This window comes from Polypterus senegalus, chromosome 4 (genome assembly GCF_016835505.1).
Source record: "Polypterus senegalus isolate Bchr_013 chromosome 4, ASM1683550v1, whole genome shotgun sequence".
NCBI lineage: Eukaryota > Metazoa > Chordata > Cladistia > Polypteriformes > Polypteridae > Polypterus > Polypterus senegalus.
Genome location: NC_053157.1, coordinates 24568400 through 24590756, shown reverse-complemented (window position 1 = coordinate 24590756; position 22357 = coordinate 24568400). Strand labels below are relative to the sequence as shown.

General features: G+C 39.5%; 2 protein-coding genes across 2 annotated transcripts in view; one reads left to right on the top strand and one right to left on the bottom strand.

Moving 5' to 3' along the window:
* Positions 1-22357, top strand: part of LOC120527193 (cell division cycle protein 20 homolog B-like) — a 95508-nt gene that overhangs the window by 15619 nt on the left and 57532 nt on the right. The window contains exons 3-4 of the mRNA XM_039750349.1: positions 14296-14530; positions 19334-19443. Coding sequence (XP_039606283.1) covers positions 14296-14530; positions 19334-19443 — 345 coding nt within the window. The remainder of the gene's footprint in view (positions 1-14295; positions 14531-19333; positions 19444-22357) is intronic.
* Positions 1945-9764, bottom strand: gpx8 (glutathione peroxidase 8 (putative)). Its single transcript, XM_039750350.1, has 3 exons — positions 9513-9764; positions 8747-9008; positions 1945-2282 (listed from the first exon to the last, which is right to left on the bottom strand). Exons 1-3 carry the CDS (start codon positions 9720-9722, stop codon positions 2119-2121), a joined length of 636 nt encoding a protein of 211 aa, XP_039606284.1. The 5' UTR covers positions 9723-9764; the 3' UTR covers positions 1945-2118.

The window sequence follows — 22357 nt, the reverse complement described above, 5'->3', positions numbered from 1 at the left end:
TATTTTGATTATTTCGAGGCTCCTGTAGCCTGTGGGGCTAATTTACAAGAACCTCTGGTGTGGCTATGGTGGGTTCAACACATAATGATACAAGAAGTTGTTGATGATAGAAGTTCTTACATCAAGGCACCCCGATGGTGGTTGGGATACAACATAAAAGAACCTTGGGTTCTTTGGTCAGTGACTTAGAGTTTGGAGGCTGCTGGTGACAAGAGCTCAGCTATTCAGAGAGAGAAGGAGAGTCAAAGCAGCGGAAGGTGAGCAGGAGAAATATGTGACATGGCAGTCAGAGGTTACTGCTGTTTAGATAGCACCCGGGGAGTTGGGGGTTTCAGAAGTGTTAATTATTTTCTGTTCCCCTATATTACCTAATTAGATTTTGTTATCATAGCCTATTTTTTTGTTTTAATCATTTTTGAACCCCTGCTTTGGAATTAGGGGTTATGGCGTCAGCTCACGAAAGCTCCCACAGGTGACACATAGCAATCACAATAAGCAATAGTTATAAATGATGATGAATATCCAACCATTCAAGCTTTCAAATATTTAAAGATCAGATATTAATATATAACATGCATGAGAGAGAACAAGTAAGTAACAATCAGGCAATACAAGTAACTGAGTGCCAGAAATGCCACAAGCTGTAAATCAAAAGTACAAACTGACAAGACAGTATGGCAGCTCTATATGATGGGTGAAACGGGCAAGTGTCAGTTCTCATACAGCTGAGCAAAACTGAGGAAAGCTGGTAGAAAGAGACCAGTGCCCACTGACCCAAAGCTGTCATGGCTGACGACGGTGACCCCCAAACAGGTGATCGCCATTAAACTGTTTCTAAAACCAATTGGCTGCACAAGGGATGATTTAGGTGTGTTATATTAAGAGGGTGAATACTTTTGTGCGATCAATCATTTTGTGTTTTATATTCATAATTCATTTATACCACTTTGCAGAAATATGCTTTCACTTTCACATTAAAGAGCAAAAACAAAAACAAATTAAATTCCCTGTGATTCAATGTCGTGTGAATAATAAAAATGTGAAAACTTCCTTTGAGGGTGATTCTTCTTCTAAGCACAATCGCCATTTCCAAAAACTAACTAAAACTGAAAAAGGTATTGGAAATTCTCTTCATGGCATTTTGACCTGCATTTTCAATTAACAGCAGATTTATAAGAATCACAATGACAAAATAATAAAAATGTGTAAATGCTACATTTTCACAAAACATATGTGATGGTACAATTAAACCTTAACAGCTTTTGACTGCTAGCCAAATCAATTTACAACTGCTAGAAACCGAAAAATCAGGCTGCAGTTTAACAATGCAAATGTTTTGGGGACAAAACAGTAATTGTCATCCACCCGTCTTCTACGCCAATTTTCTTCTTTTTTGGTCAGGTTTGAAGGAAGCCAGGGTGGCCAAGTTGATTAGCTGGAATCATCTTCTGATAAAAAGGCACCCAATTTAGAGTCTCCATTCAAACTACTGCCATATGAACTTTAAGTTGAAGACCACCTGAGCATAAGGGTTATGTGGTGGCAACCTGCCCACTTCTTCACAGTAATACCATGTCATACCATTTTCTAAGCCTGCTACATCCTGAGCTGGGTTTTGGGGTCTGGAGCTTTTCTCAGCATGCACAGGTTGCAAGGGTGGGTGGGTACCTGTCCATCACAGGGTGAACACTCCTACTCACATACACACACACACACACACTAGAACTAATTTAGCATCACCAATCCACCTAACCTGCATGTCTTTGGTCTTTGGGAGGAAACCCACATAGACATGGGGAGAACATGCAAACTCCTCACAGGGAGGACTCTGGACATGAACCTCACTGAGAGGCAGCAGTGCTACCATTGCTCCAGCGTGCTGCCCTTCATAGTAATATGTTAAACTTAAAAAAACAAGTAAGGAAGGATCAATCTGATGCCAAATGCTTTACCGAAATAGTAATTTTGCACTTTCAGACTGGACAAACAATGGCTGTCACACACAGAGCCTATGAAAGGCTACAAATCTTTCAAAATATGTTTAGACCCTTCTGGTGCCAAACATGCAGTGGTTATGAAAAAAGTCAGTTTTGAACCAATGCCTAAAGCAGAGCTTCTTTAAAGTTCATCTCTCTTTTTTAAAATGATCTCTCTCACCACAGCAGCAACATCTTTTTTGATATTTTCAAAGGGCTCATCTGGTCGCCAGAATTTTATCACTTGACCTTGCGGATTTATGAGGTATTTCCAGAAGTTCCATTTCGGTAATTGTTTAGTAGAATCTGGTTTGAGAAAGGAAGAATTAATAAATATTGATCACAGTAACAACTCAGTTTTGTTGTTGATAATCATTATTAATACATCAATTGGATCTCATTTCTATTATCACCTCAGTGATGCCACCATGGAAGAGGCATTAACACTACAGTTTAAATTGTTTTTTTTTTCAATACAACATTTACCATATATATATATATATATATATATATATATATATATATATATATATATATATATATATATATATATATATATATATATATATATATATATATATATATATGAAGAGTTAAAAAGAGCTATACATTACCTGAATTTGTGAAGGTCATATCAAAGGACTGGTCATTAAAAATTCAGTAAACAACACATTACTACAAATCGGTCAAATCTATGTTGTTTGCTGGCATACAAACGTCCTATACTGATTGGTTCATTTTTGCAACCATTCCAGAAGGCTCTTACAGTAGAACTTTACTCCAGCTGTATTCAAATAACTGGAATTCATGCTGTATGACTTCTGCAAATTAGCACCTCCAAGTCAAGTTCCAGTTTTCGGGTAAGCTGTGGAGTACACAAAACCGTCAACTCTGACTCCACAATTTATCGTACCATGCCTCCAACTCCGACCCATCAGTTTGTAACTAGTCTCATATATGTAGTACTAGCTATCCCTTGCAGCTCTGCCCACGTAGCATTGAAACAGGACAATCTTTACAAATCGCTAAAAAAAAAAAATAATGCATTTGTATTGAGAAGAATTAATATTGATAGCTTTTGTACCCGAGGACCTCTTGATATCCAATATTTTTGGTCTGCTATCAGGGGCGAGAATGTAGGTATGATCTCTTCGCCAAAAATTTGGCAAGGTATCTCTGGCCAAGTGAAAGGTAGGTACACTCCACATTATGTAATCATGTTCAGCTCTGATAGGAGAGCATCCCCTGCATGGGGAGAAGAGCATGTGACCGTGATATCTCTGCCAATGAGCAGGTACCCTCTAAAATAGATGTACCTGTAGCTGCGATCACTCTTTCAAAAACATCAAACGTTACTCTTTAACAATCTTTAGATGATAATGCCTGCTGAACAAACAGGTATTGCTAGCTAAGTGAAGCTCCAACATGTGGCGAGAAGATGGCCCCACCCAGCTCCCTACTCCTGAGGTCCCGCCTCCCCCTTCCCTCAAATAAATTGGTGCCTCAAGTGAACTATAATACCAGAATGTTCAAGCAAATTATAGAAAAAAAACCCAGATCTAAATCCGTTAAGTAGTTCTCTCGTGAAAAGCAGACAGATTAACAGACAGACGTTGGATTTTATATATAACAAGTTGTACCCTGTGGCTCCGCCCGCATAGTAGTGAAACAGAACAGTGAGGAGGGCCCTGCCTGGCTCCCTACTCCTGACGTCACGCTTCACCCTCCACTTGGCCCGCTGTCTCTGCCTCGGATTAGCAGGAATATATGCTCCTTCAAGCAAACTATGATTCTAAGCATGATGAGAGAAGTCGCAAAATCAACCGGAATGTTCAAGCAAATTATAGAAAAAACACGATCTAAATCTGTTAAGTGGTTCTCTTGTTTACTATCTAAATGGAGGTAAGGCAAGCCCCATGGCTGACGCGTGAGTGAGAAGGTGACGCCCCCACACCGCCCTTGGCCCACTGCATGTCTCTCGGATTTGCGCAAATAAATACGTACTGCAAGTGAACTATGATACTTAGCGCAATGAGAGAAGTTGCAAAATCGACTGGAATGTTCAAGCAAATTATGGAAAAAAACCTGATCTAAATCCGTTAAGTAGTTCTCTTGTGAAAAGCGGACAGACATACAGACAGACGTTGGATTTTATATATGTAGAATGTTGATTGAAAGTACGTAACATACTGTACAAGACGCAAGACAACATAATCCAGCAGGCTACTCTTTAACACCTTAACCTGTTAAAATATAGAGAGATGCTGTTGTGGGTTTTAATACATTATATTATTCTATATTTTTATCAAAAGGCTAAAAGAAAAAAATCATTTAATCAAATTGGTATATGTGAAAATTTACATTTTAACACATTAAATTACAATTTATATTTAGTCAGAGGCGGTACATTTTTTTCGACTCCGACTCTAGTAACCCAATCGACTGTGACTCCAGAGCCATGATCTCAGAGCTGTTGAAATGTTGTAACATGATTTGAATCTTCGGCATATCTGTAAATACCAGAAAACAGTTCCATGAAGAAGAATGGACCAGGAAATCTACTAAATGCTGCACAGGTCTGATCAGACAAGACGAATTTCATTGAGGTTACCATATTTTTGCTTTAGCAGGTTCTATCAGTTACTTAATCTAAAATTCTTTCAGAAAGTATTCAGACCTTTCTATTTTTTTTTTACATTTTTTTATGTTGCAGCCTTGTCCTAAAATCATTTAAATTAATTTTATTCATTCAAATCTATTGGGCCATTAAGCAAGGCCCTTAATAACTTGAAAATTGCTCCAACGGCGCTGTGCAATGGCTGACCCAGCACTCTGACCTTCAAAGGTCTTGCAAAAATATAATTTTCCCCACAGTATATCAAATCAAATCAAATTAATTTCATTCATTCATTGTCAGCAGACATACCACCTGTGCTTCAGAACAGGTAATCCACCTGAAGCTACAGTAAGTATATTTTGGCCCAGCCAGTACCTTGGTGGGTGACCACCTAGGAAAAGTGGGGCTGCTATTGGAAGAGGTGTTGGCGAGGCCAGCAGGAGATGCTTAACCTGTAGTCTGAATTTGGTTCCCAGTGCCAAAGTGAAGTGATGGTGACACTGTGCTGAAAAAAAAACCAAGATGTAAAACAAACATCCTGACTCACTGTGGTTATTAAAGATATCTGGGCACCTTTCAAAAATGAGTAGGGTTTACCCTGATGGCCAGGCTAAATTGCCCATCATGGCCTCCAGTCTGGTCCTGTAATCATTACTGTCTCTTACTGGCTAGCTCTCTTAAAACTTCACCACTTAATACTTACTGTGTGGTGAGCATACTGGCACAATAATGGCTGCCATTGCATCATCCAGGTGGGTTCTACGCAATGGTGCAGGTTGAAAGCAGGTTCCACATTGTCAATGTAAAATGCTTTGAGTAGCAAGAAAAGAGCTATATACTGTAAATGTAACTAATTATTATTATTTTTCCCTTCATCAAATAGCAGTACCCCCTTATGACAACATGAAAACAAAATTAATTTCAAATAAAATACAGACATATCACTCTGATAAAAATATTCAGGCAGATTTGCTATGACACTGTGACAGTAGATGGCTCTATACCAGCACTTGACCCTGACACTGACAAACGCAGGCGGCACACTTTCAAAAGCACACCCGATTTTATTTTCATCTCCCTTGTGGCTAAAGAACTCTTTCTTTCCCAAGGCCATTAGACTGCTAAATAACTGAATGGAGTTTATAACCGTGATTCACCTCATTCTATCGACCTCACACAACTGTATTTGACTTGTCCATCACACACCTACCTGCACATTACACTTTATACTTTAATTCTGTTTTCATACTTTACTTATTATCTGTCTGCTACTTATTATTTATGCTTATCTTTATACGTTGGGTTTGTCATTTGGTGTGAACACTAAAGAAAGAATTACATTGTACAGGGAAACGTGTTTCCTTACTGTGCACATGACAATAAACTTTGAACTTGAAATGTCTTCCCCGTCTCCCACAAGCACAATCACAACCCAATCCTTTACTTTTCTTTTCACCAAGCTTTGTCTCCATCCTCCTCACTCTGGCTCTCTGAGTAATGGCTGCTGACTCCTTTTATAAGGCACCCGGACGTGCTCCAGGTGCTCATTGACCTAATTCTGGCAGTACTTGTGGGTCTGGTTGAGGATCTGCTCTCCAAGGCTCAGCAGCAACTGTAGCAACCCCTGGCAGCACCCCCAGATCCCAACAGGGCTGTATGCAACTCCTGCGGGAGTCCAATGCACCAATGCAACCCAGGGGGCCTGCCATCTAGTGTACCAGGGGAGGTACTGTCCTGGCCAGGCTTGCTTCCCCGGTCCTCCCAGACAAGAGGTGTCCTCCATGACAACACTTAAAATCAGCATCTAATGCGTCCTGTTCTATTAATCATCACTGAAATGTTTCTACACCTCATTTGGAGTCTGTCTGTGGTTAATTCGATTAATTGATCCTGACTAGGAAAAGGCACACACCTGCCTACTGAAGATCCCACCGCTGACAATGTGCATCAGAGCAAAAGCCATGAGGTCCAAGGATTTGCCTGCTGAGCTTAGAGACAGAATTATGTCGAGGCACAGATCTGAAGAAGGCTACAAAAAATTTCTACAGCATTGAAGCTTTCGGACAGCACAGTGGCCTCCATAATTCTTAAATGGAATATGTGTGGAACAACCATGACCCTTCCTACACTCTTAAACATAAAGTGGTTCTTCAGAGTGATGCCATTGGGTCATTTTTCATTCCAAACAGATCCATCCACGTGAAGGTTCCAGAGAGAACCTTCATTTATTTAGATCTGTAACAGGCTCTATATAATGAGTTACCATGACTAGATGGTAACAAATTTGCAAAATGCCAATGGCACATAACTTTACACACTGCGTATGTATGTAACACAGGCTACGTCCAGGTTTTCTTGATCTGTTAGTGTTCTGCTAAGTAGCCTACATTAAATAGGTGGCTGTACATTTTATATTTCAGGATTCCTTTACATATTAGGAAGTTTTTCAAAGCACAAAAAAACCAACATCATATGCAAGGAGCTCTTCCCAGAATTAAATGGTGCTTTGTCAAGCAGTAATTCTATGAGGAACCCAGTAAAGAATCATAAAGTGCCATTAAAGAACCAGCATTTTTAAGAGTGTGGAACTGGCTATCTGGTCAAATTGAGCATTAGGAGGAGAAGGGATTTGGTTAGAGTAGTGACCAAGAACGAGGTGGCATCTCTGACTGAGCCCCACAGAACCTATATGGAGATGGGAGAAACTTCCAGAAGCTCCACCACTTTCATTTTTGTCATTCTGAAGTATTGCATGTTATTTGATGAGAGAAAAAAAAGTGAATTTAAACAATTTTAGCATAAGGTTGCAAAATACCAAAATGAGAAAAAAGTGAAGGAGACTGAATACTTTCTGAAAGGCACTGTAAATAACAGCAAGACTAGCTGCTGTTTTGAACAAGAATGATCTAGTGTTGTTTGCCAGAATAATTTTCATTTAACCATCCATCCATTTTCTGAACTGGCTTTATTTCTTACATAATTAAATAAGAACCAACTCTAGACTAGATGTGGCTTCATTGCAGCTATCACACTCACTTATTCAAGAAATACCAGGCTACAATATTTAAATATGCATTCCTATATTATAGAAGTTCTCAAGATTAGTCAATTGACCATAACTGATCTCATTGTTTAATTAGCTGGTCTCTCCTTTTTTTCGTATTAGCACAATTTTATAAGAGATGCATAAATAATTGTGTTTTTTCCATAGCTTTAAACCTTTAACTCTCTCTTTCAACGTTTTCCTATTAATTCAGTTGTTTTTTATTAGCTCTTGTTACCTGTATCGTATCTCAATGATGATAATTAGTGACAAGATTTGTAGACATGAATGGTGAAAGGCTGCAGGTGCTGGAGTGTCACATCCACTAGAATTAAACATTAAATTATTATTTCAGTATTAGACATATATAAACGAAAGACCTGTATGTGTGTATGGAGCAGTCCCCTCTGCTCACACTTAACCGCAGCCACTAGAGGGCGCAGGCATGCACTTTTACATTTTCTTGGCGCATGCATGCACCTCACTTCTCACTACGTAAGTCCTGTGTACTGCAAACGCTACCTCACAACAACAGCGTTCTGCTAATGACACAACGTCGAAACAAAGCAAATACCACAGCTCACCAATGTGCAAGTGAAACATCTCAGCTTCAAATTTTCACTAAAATATTGTCTATCTGGAGGTATTTTCTAGACATAAAGATTAACAGGACTCATACGCCCGGGATACTGCTAAGATATGGTATCACCAGTGTCTTCTTACGAAAGCCAGTGGGGCAGCAAGCGCAGGTGGGTACACACCCTCTTCACTTGGTAAATCTTAAGAGTTAGCTGACGCTTCTCCAAGCTCACCAATACAGTAAAACTGCTGGGGTGTCTTTGGGTTGTTTTTTTGCCCCAAAGACCACAAGCAGCTATAGTTATGCTATATTTGAATAATAATAATAAAAATAATAATGTTTTCTAATATCTGCATTTACTCCAGAACATTGAAACTGGGAAATAAAGGATCTGAGCTACTGGTAAACCCTGGTAACTGAAACAGTGGGGCACTGGGGCTAAGCACTGTGCCATCTTGCTCCTCTTATCTAGTTATGTCTCCATCGCTACACTTCTGTATGGGTAATAATTGTAAAAGATGGTGTAATACCTGTGATGAATTTAAAGGCTGGGCTGGCTTCTGTCCCCATGATCTTAATCTTGCTGAAAATGGGAAACGTCACACCGTAGTTGGCCTTAGCGAATGTTTCAATATCCCGATCCGATCCCGGTTCGGTGTCTCCAAACTGGCCGCAGGGGAATGCCAGGACGGTGAAGAGCGAGGGCCCCAGCGATCTGTACAGCTCCTGTAGTCCTTTGTAGTTGCGCTCGGTGTGCTCGCAGTGACTCGCCACGTTTACAATCAGAGACGCCTGCAATGGAGAGAAAAAGCGGAGGGAGAGATTAGAAACAACGTCCAGGACTGGACATCCCGCCGCGCTTTCACATATACGCCGGTATATCGAAGTGCGGGGCTGAAATCAGTTTAGGGAGGTGGATTAGAAATCACGCGGCAAGGGTTCAACAACAGGGCGGATGTGGAGGTGCATCGGGATAACACAGCTGCTTTTAACAGTTATGGCACTCCAGCGGCACACGTGTAAACCAGAACTCGAGTGGAGACAAATAACGGACATGAGATCGAGAACAGAAATTTCAAATGACAGTCAAGTAAATGTTGGCGCGGACAAACGTATATGAGTACGACTGGAATACTCACAGCTGGTTTGTTCTCACCCAGCCCATTGAATAGCACACGTTTTGCTTTTTTTCTTTATTTCTAACAAAGACATTCTCCTTTACGTTGCGAACGGATTGTGTTAACTACGATATCTAAACATGCAATGTTGTGGAGCGTACGGACTCGAGTGACTTACTTTGCCCCTGTACTTCTCCAGAGATACACTTCTGCCTCGTAGATCTTTCACCTCATACGAATAAAAGTCTTTAGGCTTCCTCGCCCTCGTTAGTTGGTTCTGTAGCAGGAAGAGTCCGGCCGTGCAGATGGTCATAGTGAGCAGCACGGCGAACATGCGGGCCTTCGGGACCGAGGGCTTCAGCGGGATCGGCGGTGTCAGCGGCTCCATCTTTGCGATTTTAAAAAGAATTTGGGGAAGAACTTATGGAGGTGGGCCGTAATGAACGGTGTAATACGAAACCAGGGAACGCTTCAAAAGGGGCGGACAACACAGCGCTTCATAAGCAGCGATCGAGAGGGGGGCTGCATTCATCAGTAAGATCTGTGACAGACTGAAACGTTCATCTTCAGCTTCCCTAATCATATAATAACTTCATAATAACTAATCATATAATAACTAAATCAACTGAAACAAAGGGTCTCGGGGGCCGGAGGCTTCGATTGTAGTACTGATCGCAGGGAAGGAAACCAGGCGTGGATAAAGCGTCGGTCCGTCGTAGGGGTCAACATTAACGTCTGAATATAGTTTAGAAAATGAAGACTCCATGGCAAATCTGCATTATGGTGCACCCCTTCAGTCATGCGGGGACTGTGAATATGCAACAATTAATAGTGGAGTTTTTTAAATAAGGGGTTCTCAAACTTTTTCAGAGCAGGGATATCTTAGAAGAAGGGCGGGGGATAACAGACTCCCACTATAGGGGAACACCAAATCAGTCATTTAATATCAAAAAATGCCTAGTACTTTTGAAAGTAAAACATTTTTCAGATTGTTTAGATTTAGAACTGCACTACACCACATTTTTGCATACACATTCAATGCATATCTAATTTAATCATAATATACTCCAGGACATCAGTGGAAATTAAGGGGAAGTGCATTTAAGACTGAAAGCCAGGAAGATGTTTGTGCAAAAAGTTGTGGGACTCTGGAACAAAATACCAAGACAGGGAATTGAAGCAGAAAACTTGACAACCTTTAAGAAGAATCTGGATGAGATATTGTTACAGCTTAGCTATTAGCTAGACGAACAAGCTTGATGGGCTGAATTGTCTCCATAGGATGGGTATGCCTGTCTCTGACTGCATAGTTTCTCAATTCTGGGAGTGATGGATGATAGGCAGACTCTGAGATCAACCTCCACATGCAAACATGCCCTGTATTTGTCTTGATAGCAGTCATTGTTGAGAATCACGATTCACGAAGCCAAATTGTATATAACTACCTGCCCCCTGCAGCTCCACCTGTGTAGTAGTGAAACATGGCAAACTTTAAAAATCAAACAAACAGGTATCGCTAGCTAAATGGAGACAAGGTACGCTCCAAAACATGGTGAGAGGTAGATTGATTTGAACGGAGGCTGGTACGTGAGCGAGGAGGGCTCCGCTCGGCTCCCCACTCCTGACGTCACGCTTCCCCCTCCCTTCGGCCTGCAGTCTCTGTCTTGGACTAACAAAAATAAATTGCTCCTGTAAGTGGACTATGATATTTAGCGCGATGAAAAAAGTCGCAAAATCAACCGGAATAGTCAAGCAAATTCTAGAAAAAAAAAACGATCTAAATCTGTTCAGTAGTTCTCTTGTAAAAAGTGGACAGACATACAGACATTGGGTTAGTTTTATATATATATATATATATATATATATATATATATATATATATATATATATAGTCTGAATATTTTCCTTTTTTTAGATGAAGCTGGCTTACTTTCACTCGACGAAGTAGACGCTTAACCAAGAATCTATCTGTTGCTTGAACAGTTTTTTCCAAAGACAGAGACAGATAACCTTGTGAGGTGAGGAGAGTGCAGCACCAGATTAAAACGTTGAAATGAAAACAACAGATACAGTGTACAAATTTGACAATTTTCTGGGTATTATGTAGGGCGAGTGAATTCAAGTACTAGTATTTGTATAGTGCTATGGCAGTGTTATACGCTATATTTAGTGTTAGTGACTATTAAAACTCTTCAGTAACTCACTGCATGTTTGCTGTTACAGCATACACTGAATCCAAATCTGCGATACAAAGAAGATTTTGCATTGGGTTTATCGCGCCAACAGCGAGGAAGAATTCCTTCTTGTCACACTATTTTAAAGGGGTTTTTGATAAATCTCCATCTACTGGTAGTGTGTTTGTTAGACCATTGAGTACTGCTAACATTAATTTTATTTTAATTTTTTTCATTTTTTTTTTCATTTTTATTACTGTTTAATTTAATATTGTTTCTTTGTATCAGTATCCTGCTGCTGGATTATGTGAATTTCCCCTTGGGATTAATAAAGTATCTATCTATCTATCTATCTATCTATCTATCTATCTATCTATCTATCTATCTATCTATCTATCTATCTATCTATCTATCTACTGTAACAATACCAGAAAATATGAAAAGGCTGAGACAAGTAGTAAACATTTAACATGGTGTCAGTCAGGAGAGTTAAACACTATGCGACTCTTCAATTCCTCCCGGGGGAGTAAATGCTAACATTACTCAGTTATTGTCCGCTTTTTTTATTTTAATTTTTTTCATTTTTTCATTTTTATTACTATTTAATTTAATGTTGTTTCTTTGTATCAGTATACTGCTGCTGGATTATGTGATTTTCCCCTTGGGATTGATAAAGTATCTATCTATCTATCTATCTATCTATCTATCTATCTATCTATCTATCTATCTATCTATCTATCTATCTATCTATCTATCTATCTATCTATCTATCTATCTATCTAAACTATTCAAACTAGAATGTTCACCCTAATTTCCAGCAAGATTTATCCCATCACCCGTATAAAATACAAATATTGGATACATTTTCAGAAGTAATTTAGCCCTTATTTTTTTACTTGGTTAATTAAATTGTTAAATGGAAACGGAGTTGTGTTAAACCATTTCCAAATTCAATTAGAATAAGGATTTCTTGTAGTTCGGTATTTTTCAATTTGAACATATTTATTCACAAACATGGTATATTGGCATTTCCAATGCACAATTGTGTTCTAAAGTTAAGTGTTTTTTTTTTATAAATTAAAAAAAATATCTTGCCCTCACTGGTGCTTTATAATGGAGGCTAATGGGGCATGGGGTGCTACCAGAAAATAAAAACTTAAAAACTTACCGAATACATCCAATACGGTTGTCAAGTATTGATCCGTGTCTTGCGATTACCGACACATTGTAAAATGGTCTACGCATGTCACTTTTGAACAAAAAAACACCACTATTGTGAGATTGAGCCATTTTAAAAGAAGATTCGCTGTATGCACCATCTCAGGCTTGTCATCTTCTGCGATAACCTTTCACATCTTCAGGGAATGATTTCCTCTTGAAAGATGAAATCACAGTAAACATTTCATGCCATGTCATAGGCTTTGTTTTGATTTACTTCCATATTTAAGTGAGAACTCACAGAAGCAAATAGAAAACATATTCTTACCGCAAGAAAAATAGTACCAAGAGTATGTGATAAAAAGTTTATTTGCAGATCCCTTTTGTTGTCACAAATACGTGCCAAAAAACCTTGGAAGGCTTGTTTTCTTATTTCAAACCATTTTTCACTTCATCGGTCGGGATTTAGGCAGAAATTACTTGTTTGCAGTGATTGCCTGTAAAGAGTGGGCAACAAAATATTTGGTTAAGGGTCCCATCATTTTTCTTCATGCCATTTACATTAGTGTTATTATTTAAAATATTCTCTTGAATCAAAACTCTAAAGCAAAGTCAGATTTTTGTTGAATACAGAACACACAATGGTGGGTGACAATTACTTTTGTTAGTTTTAAGTTATTTTAGAGACCATTGTGGTTTCTTCTTTTTTCACAGAGGAGTACCAATAAATTTGTCCATGTAAAGAATCCTGGGTGGTAATGCCTTTTTCACATGCAATGACGAAATGTTACTGACATGTTGATTCACACAGGACTAGTTTAACCTGAGATTATTTTTTACAGAAGGTAAACGGCTATGGACTCTTTACTGAGACATGAACACTCAGTCCGTAAATAGCTACTGAAATGAGTGTCACTGTACCACACCTCCTGGTTTAAAGTTAACCCCTTCTGTGCCCACCCTCAATAGAATCTTCCCCAGAATTCCCCAGAGTGAGCTTGTTTTTGATGTCATCTGGGCAACAGGGTCAAAATGGTCCTCTGCAGTTCCTGGGTATCCGAGGTTTGGTGGATTGCTATAAGACTGCAATTGAATGAAATCGTTTATTTTGTTGACTTTCTGGCTAACAAATTGTTTGCCCTTGTTTTTTGACCCCCATCTTATGGTCATTTTTTCATTTTTTTCTATTACTAATTCTTGTCAGTATACTAGGTGAATAGGATGGATGAGCTTTTTGGGATGAACATCCTGTTCTCATCGCAATTATTTTAATGTTCTAATTAGGTTCTCCATATGACTCTCTGTAGTGTTTATTTTATTTAAAGCATACTTGCAAAATTAAAATTATATTTTTGAGCCCCTTAGAATTATTCCTGGTGTGGAGAGAGACCTTTCTAAATTAAATCTTAGTGATGATGGCATTATAAACTTTTGATATTACGATTCTAAAAGACAATACCTGACATGCAGAGTGATTTTCCAATTATACAATTACAATAGCTCCTAATTATGTAGTGTGGTCTTCTTGTATTTGTGCCCCTATAAACTATGTAAACTTGGACATGCATTTCTGTTCAGTTGTGAAGATTTATCATATCTACAAGATCTTCATCCATCTCCTTCTTACAGATCTCTGACAGAGGAAAGGTATCCTACACCAGATTTAAAAGCCGAATAGTGAGAAGACTGAGATCTCAGCTCCCTGTTGCTAGTAGCCCCTTGGTCACAGGATGGCAGCGGTCACTAAGCACCGAGTTTGATAACGTCTGTCAGAAACTTGCTTTGGATCAGTCATCAACTTCTGAAAACACTTCTGACTCCGAACAGACAATTGAGCCACTGGAGACAACCTTAACGCCTGAAGGTGAGGAGAGTTTTTTTTGCCGCAGTAAGCCATGTAAAGCCTGTTGCTAAGATTAAGATTTTTAAAAAATGAAACAAATTGAGACCACTAAAAGTAAATACTTCAAATTAATGCAAAAAAGATGACAAGATGGTGTTGATGTACTTTTTTCATCAGGGCCACCATAGAAGGGAGTCCACATTATTTATTATACAGTGTACCCCAGGGTTTCTCAAACATGTCGCTGTATAAATAAAATGTATTATTATTTTTATTATTATTAATAATAATCATAATAATAATTGCCCTGTGGTGGGCTGGTGCCCTGCCCAGTGTTTGTTTCCTGCCTTACGCCCTGTATTGGCTGGGATTGGCTCCAGCAGACCCCTGTGACCCTGTAGTTGGAATATAGCGGGTTGGATAATGGATGGATGGATGGATTTGCATTGTTAGATGAATAGTTAGGTAATACAGTAGTTAGTGTTGCTGTCTTACTGAGCCAGTGTGCCAGGTTTGAATGCCGGATGTAAGTTGCACAGTTTATGAACTGGTGTCCTGACTGGGATGGAAAGTGAGATCTTGCCCAGCTGGGAGGCCGTAACAGGAGGACAATGTGTGAAGAGACACATCCCAACCGGGATGATTATTGATTCTTTTCCCAGTCAGGATAAAAGAATAATGAATCAACTGGGGGATTTTGAACACTTCAGTGTGTGAGGGTGCAGTGTTCCTCTGCTTTGGCCCCAGCCAGGGACGTGTAGTTTCAAAGAGTAGCCATGTCAGGGCCCTTGGGTGCCACCAGGGTGCACTGTTGGGAAAACACCTCCCTGATTTGGGAGGATTCCATATGGCCAAGAAGTGCTTTTGTTATGCAAGGCCGTGGCTCCAGAAACACTCCTAGGTCTTTCATAAAAGGAAGCAGTCTCACACTAGCAGTTGAGTCAGAGTCAGGAGTTAGAGGGCAAAACTGAATTGGAGGAACGGAAGGACATATTGGGGATTGGAGATTGTGGTGTGGACTGGAAAATGCATTGTGAATAAAAAACATTTATTTGCACCTGGGACTGTCTTGGTGGGGCTGTGTCTGGAATTTGGGGCTTGGTGGCAAAGGGAGGTCACACAGATTATATTGTTGTTGGTGAAAATTTTACTTGTTCTTCGAGTAGCTGCATGGATTTTTCTCTGTTCAGTTCAGTTTTCACCACACATCTCAAAGACATGCAGATTGTACTAAATGGCAAGGAAAAAATCAGACTGAAGAACCAGGAGAGTAGATGTGGTCAGAAAAGTAAAGCCAGGGTTTAAAACTGGGAAAGTTTTTCTGGGAGTCAAGAAAATGATCTTCAAAGCCACTACCATTACACCAAAAATTGCAGAAAATCAAAAAGAAAGTTGCACATTATTGCTAAATAATAATACAATTTACAGATGAGTCGGAACCATGTGAGGTGACCTTTATATACAGTTGAGCAGATTAAGTCATCATTGCACAGTCCCAGTGCATCATGGGATGCTTTACTATTGTAACATGAGATGTGAAACTCTCAACACTGCAACGCCTATAAACAAAACAAAAATGAAAAAATAATCAACTTTTAAATAAACTCTTCAAGCATAAAAGTAACATCATGAATGGAATTGCTGTATTAGAAAAGATGTGTGTAATAGATTTTTTGGGATCAAAGGAAAACCCCAGGAAAACTTAAATAAAAACATCAACCATAACACAAATGATCTTAACTGGCAATTCTAAATTTTCTTCATGGCTCAGACTTGTGTGACTTATAAAATATTAACGTTTTCTCTTATATTTTTCATTTTCCCCAATCCTTTCCAATTATTTTCTTCATATTTTGGTGTATTCATTGTTTCTATCCAATCCAGTGTTCCCAGTCCTGTTGTTACTTGACAGGGCGAGGGGCCACTGCCTGAATTTGCCATCTTGTGAGCTGCAGTCACTTGAGAGGACTATTAAAGACTGCGGTTTCTGTGTTAACAGATGCCTACTGTAAATAATTTTTGTTTCTGAAAAGGCAATTTTTTCATTTTTTCAAATAATATAGTATTTTTTGGTTTAGGTTTGTGCTTGTTACTATGTGTGAGGTTTGTTTGTATATAATCTGTGAAGGCACCTATTTCAATGGCTGTGTGTTTGTATGCCCCTTAATGGACCATTTCTGTAAAAATGTGGCACACTTATCCATCAAGGAAAATTTGTCAAGACAGTTCAGGTTTTTTTGAGATATCTGAAACAGATTGTGCTGTATGAAGTTCTGAAATTTTAAAATCTCTCTTTGAAAAGCATTGGTGAATTTGTGAAATGTTTGAAATGGAGAAGCATTTTCTGCAACTTCATCTACAAATTAGTTTACTGTTTCAATCTTACCTTGAGAGTAGTTACTTCAGCTTGTATGTTTTGTATATTTTCCCTTTTTGCTCATTAGACAGCCACTTGGATCCTCAGTACTAGTTAATCAAAAGTCTGGGGGAGGCACGCATTCAAGAAGTTGGTACAGAAAAAAACACACACAAAAAAAGTCAACTATCTGGGAAGGAATGGAAGAGGAAAGAAATTCTGTAAATGCTGTTCAATAAGCCTCCACTGAACTAACATTATTTACATTACAATATAAAGTTCCTCATGGCTGCATTATCTTCTCATTATTATTGTAAAGAATGGATGTTATGAACCTGCAGGTTAAAGGTGTTGGAACTAATTAATCACACTTGAAGGTGCAGCTCCCATAAGTAATATAAAGAAAACATGAGGTTAGAAAGAGAACTGCAGTTTAAGTATGGGCAGGAGATCAGACCTGTATATATAACAAGGACCACTTAAATTTCTAAGCAGCCCAGGGGGCTGAATGGTGCAAATAGCAAAGACAGAGTAGAACATTAGAACATCAGAACAATCTAGATGAGTAGGCCCCCTGCTGGAGCAGTTTGCTCAGGACAAGTGGGGCCAAGCTACCTATGGACAGGAGCAGAAGTCTAACTGAGTGCTCCAGGAATTGCTTGTTTGTAGTGTGTAGCGGCACGTAGTGCCACGCAGCAATTACGATGATTTGTTTATTTTTTCGGTGGAGACCCAGGAATGCTCCCAGCCTTAGCCCGACTCGCACCACTCAAACACAGAGACACGGAAACAAGAGGGCGTAACCAATAATCAAACTGAATATATTAAATAAAAATAGAGGGTACAATCCCTCTCCTGCAACCAATCGATGATCCCCAAATTAACTTAATACAGCAACAGCAACAAGCATGAGAAACACTTAAAAATAAACAATAATGGTAAAGTCCATAACACAATCCAAAGGCAGCGGCAGCATATGATATGGAATGAAGAAGAAAAATGATGATCCAGTGAATAGCCTGCTGTAAGTAATGTACGAACAGTTCTACCAGTATTCCTAATTTGGCGAGGAGTGGTGAGATTTAGGAGCGCTCCCTCAGACGAAGCATGATGATCGATCCAACTCACTACTTACACGACAGGCAGGCACAAGACTGTCCATACATCCATACAAGTGTGATGATCCAGGATAAAGACAATAATCCACAGGTGATGGTATTGCTCGCAAGACAGACGAGTGAACTCACACACAAACAACAAGACTCCTTACTGTCTAGCCAACTTCCGTTTTCAAAGCTCCCGCTGGCCAAACTTGTCCCCAGCAGTCCCTGCGCTCTCTTCAGACGTCCAAATAGGGCCACAGTGGGGTCTGACAGCAGTTGAGTTTCTTAAGTCATGCAGCTTTGCTACAAGTGATTGCCTCTAAAGGTTGGGCAACAACATATTAGGTTATGGGTCCCATCATTTTTGTCAATGCCATGCCAAAACTCTAAAGCAAAGTCTGATTTTTGTTACATATATTGTAGAATAAACAATGGTGATTGCCAATAACTTGTGGCAGTTTCAAGCTATTTCAGAGCCAATTGTGGGTTCTTCTGTTTTTGTGGAGGAGTACCAACACATTTGTCCATGTTTATTATGTGTGAGTTGAAACTGTGGTGGAGTGGCACCTCATCCAAGGCTTTTTCTTGCCTTGTGCCAGGTGTTGCATGAATAAACTCTGATACCCTGGAACTCTAAATTGAATTAAATGGATTTTATCCATCCATTATCCAACCCGTTATATCCTAACTACAGGGTCACGGGGGTCTGCTGGAGCCAATCCCAGCCAACACAGGGCACAAGGCAGGAACAAATCCTGGGCAGGGCACCAGCCCACTGCTGGGCACACACACAAACTAGGGACAATTAAGGATCGCCAATGCGCCTAACCTGCATGGCTTTGTCCGGAGCACCCGGAGGAAACCCACACCGGGAGAACATGCAAACTCCACGCAGGGAGGACCTGGGAAACGAACCCAGGTCTCCTTACTGCGAGGCAGCAGCGCTACCACTGCGCCACTGTGCCACCCCTAAATGGATTTTATAGTATTATTTATTATTATTTAATGTAGTCACCCCCAAAAATGCTATAATGAGCATTTACATTATTTAGAATAAGTGATCATTATATTAAGGATGAACTAAACCTTTGTCTTCTCCAGCTTCTCTCTCACAACCTAAGGTGTGCATGTTAGGTTAATTAGCAACTCCCAATTTGTTCCATTTAAGCAAATGTGTCCTGTCTTTAACTGGCTAGGTCCTATCTTGCCCCTGATGCCTCCATGATAGGTTCCACCCTCTTCCCCAGTAGTGGGGTCTATAAACAGTATTAACCTGATTCAATAGCAGTCTGCCTAGATTTAATCTTTAATCTTTTACTCCATGTTTGTTCTAGCATTCAGTGTTATTTAACATTTTGTATTTAGTGTCTCCTGTGAAACTTAAGGAAGAAAACAATCAAGAAGCAGAGGCATTGCTGCATTCACCACAAAAGCTGCCCTCATCAAGTACCGTCGCAGAAATGGACAAGAAGGAGGTAGAGCATCTTTTTTCTGTAGTAGGTAACATATTCTGTAAAGACACCCTTACATTATCCTAACCTTTAATGCCTAAAAGTCCATGAGGAACAGAGCTCATTTCTCCCCAAATGTGTGAAGGCAGCATTCAGTGTAAGATGGGATGCCAGCTCTTTGCAAGTGACACTCATCCAGTCACATGCACTCAATGACAACACTAGGCCAATTTAGTATGGCTAATTAAAATATATATTAATAAAAAAAATACCATGCCTCTGGACCTTTGGAAGTAACCAGAGCCACTGGATAAAATCAACATGAGCTTTCCACACAGTTGGTGACGATCTTGAAACTAAAACGGGGTGCAGCTTCTATGAGGTGACATCATGTCCATCTCCATTCATCCATATAATGAGAAACCAATTTCCTGATGGCCTGAACTTTACAGTGAAGACTGAAGACAAAGAATTTGTTGATGAAGGTAATGCTGGAGGTTATGATTAGAGCAACAAACTTGATTTCACTTTTCCAATGTACTTTGCACTGATTGGCAATGGAGGAGAAAGCCTCATGTGTGAAAGGCTTATGTACTGTGAGGGTTGAACTGGAATCCCAGTTGGGATGGACCCTGCTTCCTTGTTTGGCCAGGAGACCTCTATAATGGAAGGTCAGCGAGGGAGCTGTGATATTCTCTTTCCATGCCAGGTTGTGGAAAAGGAAGGATGCTGCAGCAGGAATTACACTGGAGCTGGCATCCCAGCAGTCCCAGAGGGACACCCTGGTTGGGCCTGAGTCACTGCCTGCTATGAGTAGAGAATCCCCCTATACACTCAGGTACAGCATCCTATTGAACAAGCCCCAGGTTGGATACCTGCAGGGCAGCATGGGAATTGTGGTCTCATGCAGTTGCCCTGTCGGGTTTTGTAGGGGTCGCCAAGGGGGAGCGGTTGGATATTGACTTTAGAAGGACCAGTGTGGTCCATCCGAGCTCATAAGTGCTTCCCAGAAGCGATTGATTAAGCACCAGTGATACTCCCAGGTTGGGTGTTAAAAGACTTGGCCCAGAGAGTCGGTGTGGGGAGAGGAGTTGGACAACACTTGCCAGGGTTGAGTGGAGGAGAAAAGAAAAGAAAAAGGTTGGATTGGATTGAATTGTGTACTACTGAGGGGCAGATGTCATCAGAGGTACTGTTTGAAAAATAGTCTTTGATTGAACCTGGGACTGTCCTTCTGTAGTTGTGTCTGGGGTTTGAGACTCAGTGGTGCCCCCAACTGGCCACAGCTCAAAGGTTTTTAATGAACAATTGAACATATAAAATTATTACATTCACCTTTTCTTCTATGTTTATCACAATATCCACCCTTTGGAGACATTTTAACATTAACGTGGTACATTGAAGCGCTTTATGGATGAGAAAGATCTTACTGATATATTGTTATTAGGATTTGCATCTAGTGGGCTATTCTGTGTGTCTCTGAGTAAATTTCTAACTAAGTTATAAGTGGCTGCAGTGTTTTCATTTTCAAATAAATTTTAATATTCATCTGGAGAAAAAAGAAGAAGAATTAGGTATTGGACAACAATATTTATAAAACATGAACTCTAACAATGACCCTTATAAATCTTTGTAATAAATCTTTCTGATTTATTCAGAGCAGAAGGTGATGGCCTCTAAATTGGATAATCAGGTACATAAAATAGATAAAGAATTAGATAAATAAAAAAATGTGGAGATGGGACGCTTGACCGAGACTTCGAGGATTGTATCGGTTCAACGAAGCGCACTCCTTGGATGCAGTGTAGTGACGTTTTACAACCACGTGACTGATGACGTTTGACGCTTCAAACATCATTGAAGCCCTGGCCATAGACATATATAGATAGACGTTGCATTCATTGTGTTGCCCAGTCGACACGATACATCAGCACGTCCGCCCTATTGCGAGTGGCAAAAGTGCCGTTTAAACTTATACAGGTAGACGTGGAAATCGGGTTTTCTGATGAAAAAATAATAACATTTAAAACAGTATTGTTTACATACAACAGATTTTGGTGAATTGTTTAAATGCAATTATTTATATCCATTTATACACTAATAATGACAATTATTAAATAATAATAATAATGATAATAATAATAATAATATATTAAATATTAAATAATTCCTCTCACATAAGTAACATTTCTTGGACTGCCTTCTTCCATCTCTGAAACATTTCTAGCCGTCCTGTTCTTACGCAGCACAGTACTCAAGTATTGGTTAATGCCCGAGTCACCTCACGTATAGATTACTGTAATGCTATTCTATCTGGCATCCCACAAAAACGTATCCATCGCTTACAACTTCTTCAAAATTCTGCTGCCAGGATAATAACCTGCTGTTCTAAATCCACTAAACATATTACACTGATTCTCTCTCAACTTCACTGGCTCCCTATTAACTACTGAATACAATACTAAATACCACTCTGAACATTTAAAGCTCTCCACAACCTCACTGATCTCCTCCAGACTGACACTCAGATTCTCATCTGCAGCTGTACTTTCTGCACCACACATCAAACTCTGTGCTATGGGAGCTCGAGCGTCTCTCATAGTGCTCCTCAACTCGGGAATTCTCTTCTCTCATATTCGTCCGCTCGATTCAATAGCACATTTTAAAACTACCCTCAAAACTTATCTTTTCAAACTGGCATACCAATTGCGAATTTTGCTCCATTACTGCCAGTTATCTTTATTTGTTTGCTAATTATTTCTTTGTGATTTATCATTCTTTTGTTTTAATTTTACTAATGTTGTTTAATTTTTTTGTAAGGTGACATTGAGTGCTAAGAAAGGTGCCTATTAAATAAAATGTATTATTATTATTATTATTAATTATTGAGACACAAACTTGACCAATGTCTGAAAGTCAAAATAGTAAGACTGCAACT

Bases quoted from the DNA above. Each gene is read 5' to 3' on its own strand.
- gpx8 (XM_039750350.1), bottom strand. From the start codon at position 9,722: ATGGAGCCGCTGACACCGCCGATCCCGCTGAAGCCCTCGGTCCCGAAG. The intron at 9,009-9,512 runs GTAAGTCACTCG...TCTCCATTGCAG, and splicing joins TGGAGAAGTACAGGGGCAAA to GCGTCTCTGATTGTAAACGT. The intron at 2,283-8,746 runs GTATTACACCAT...TTCTCAAACCAG, and splicing joins AGCCTTTAAATTCATCACAG to ATTCTACTAAACAATTACCG.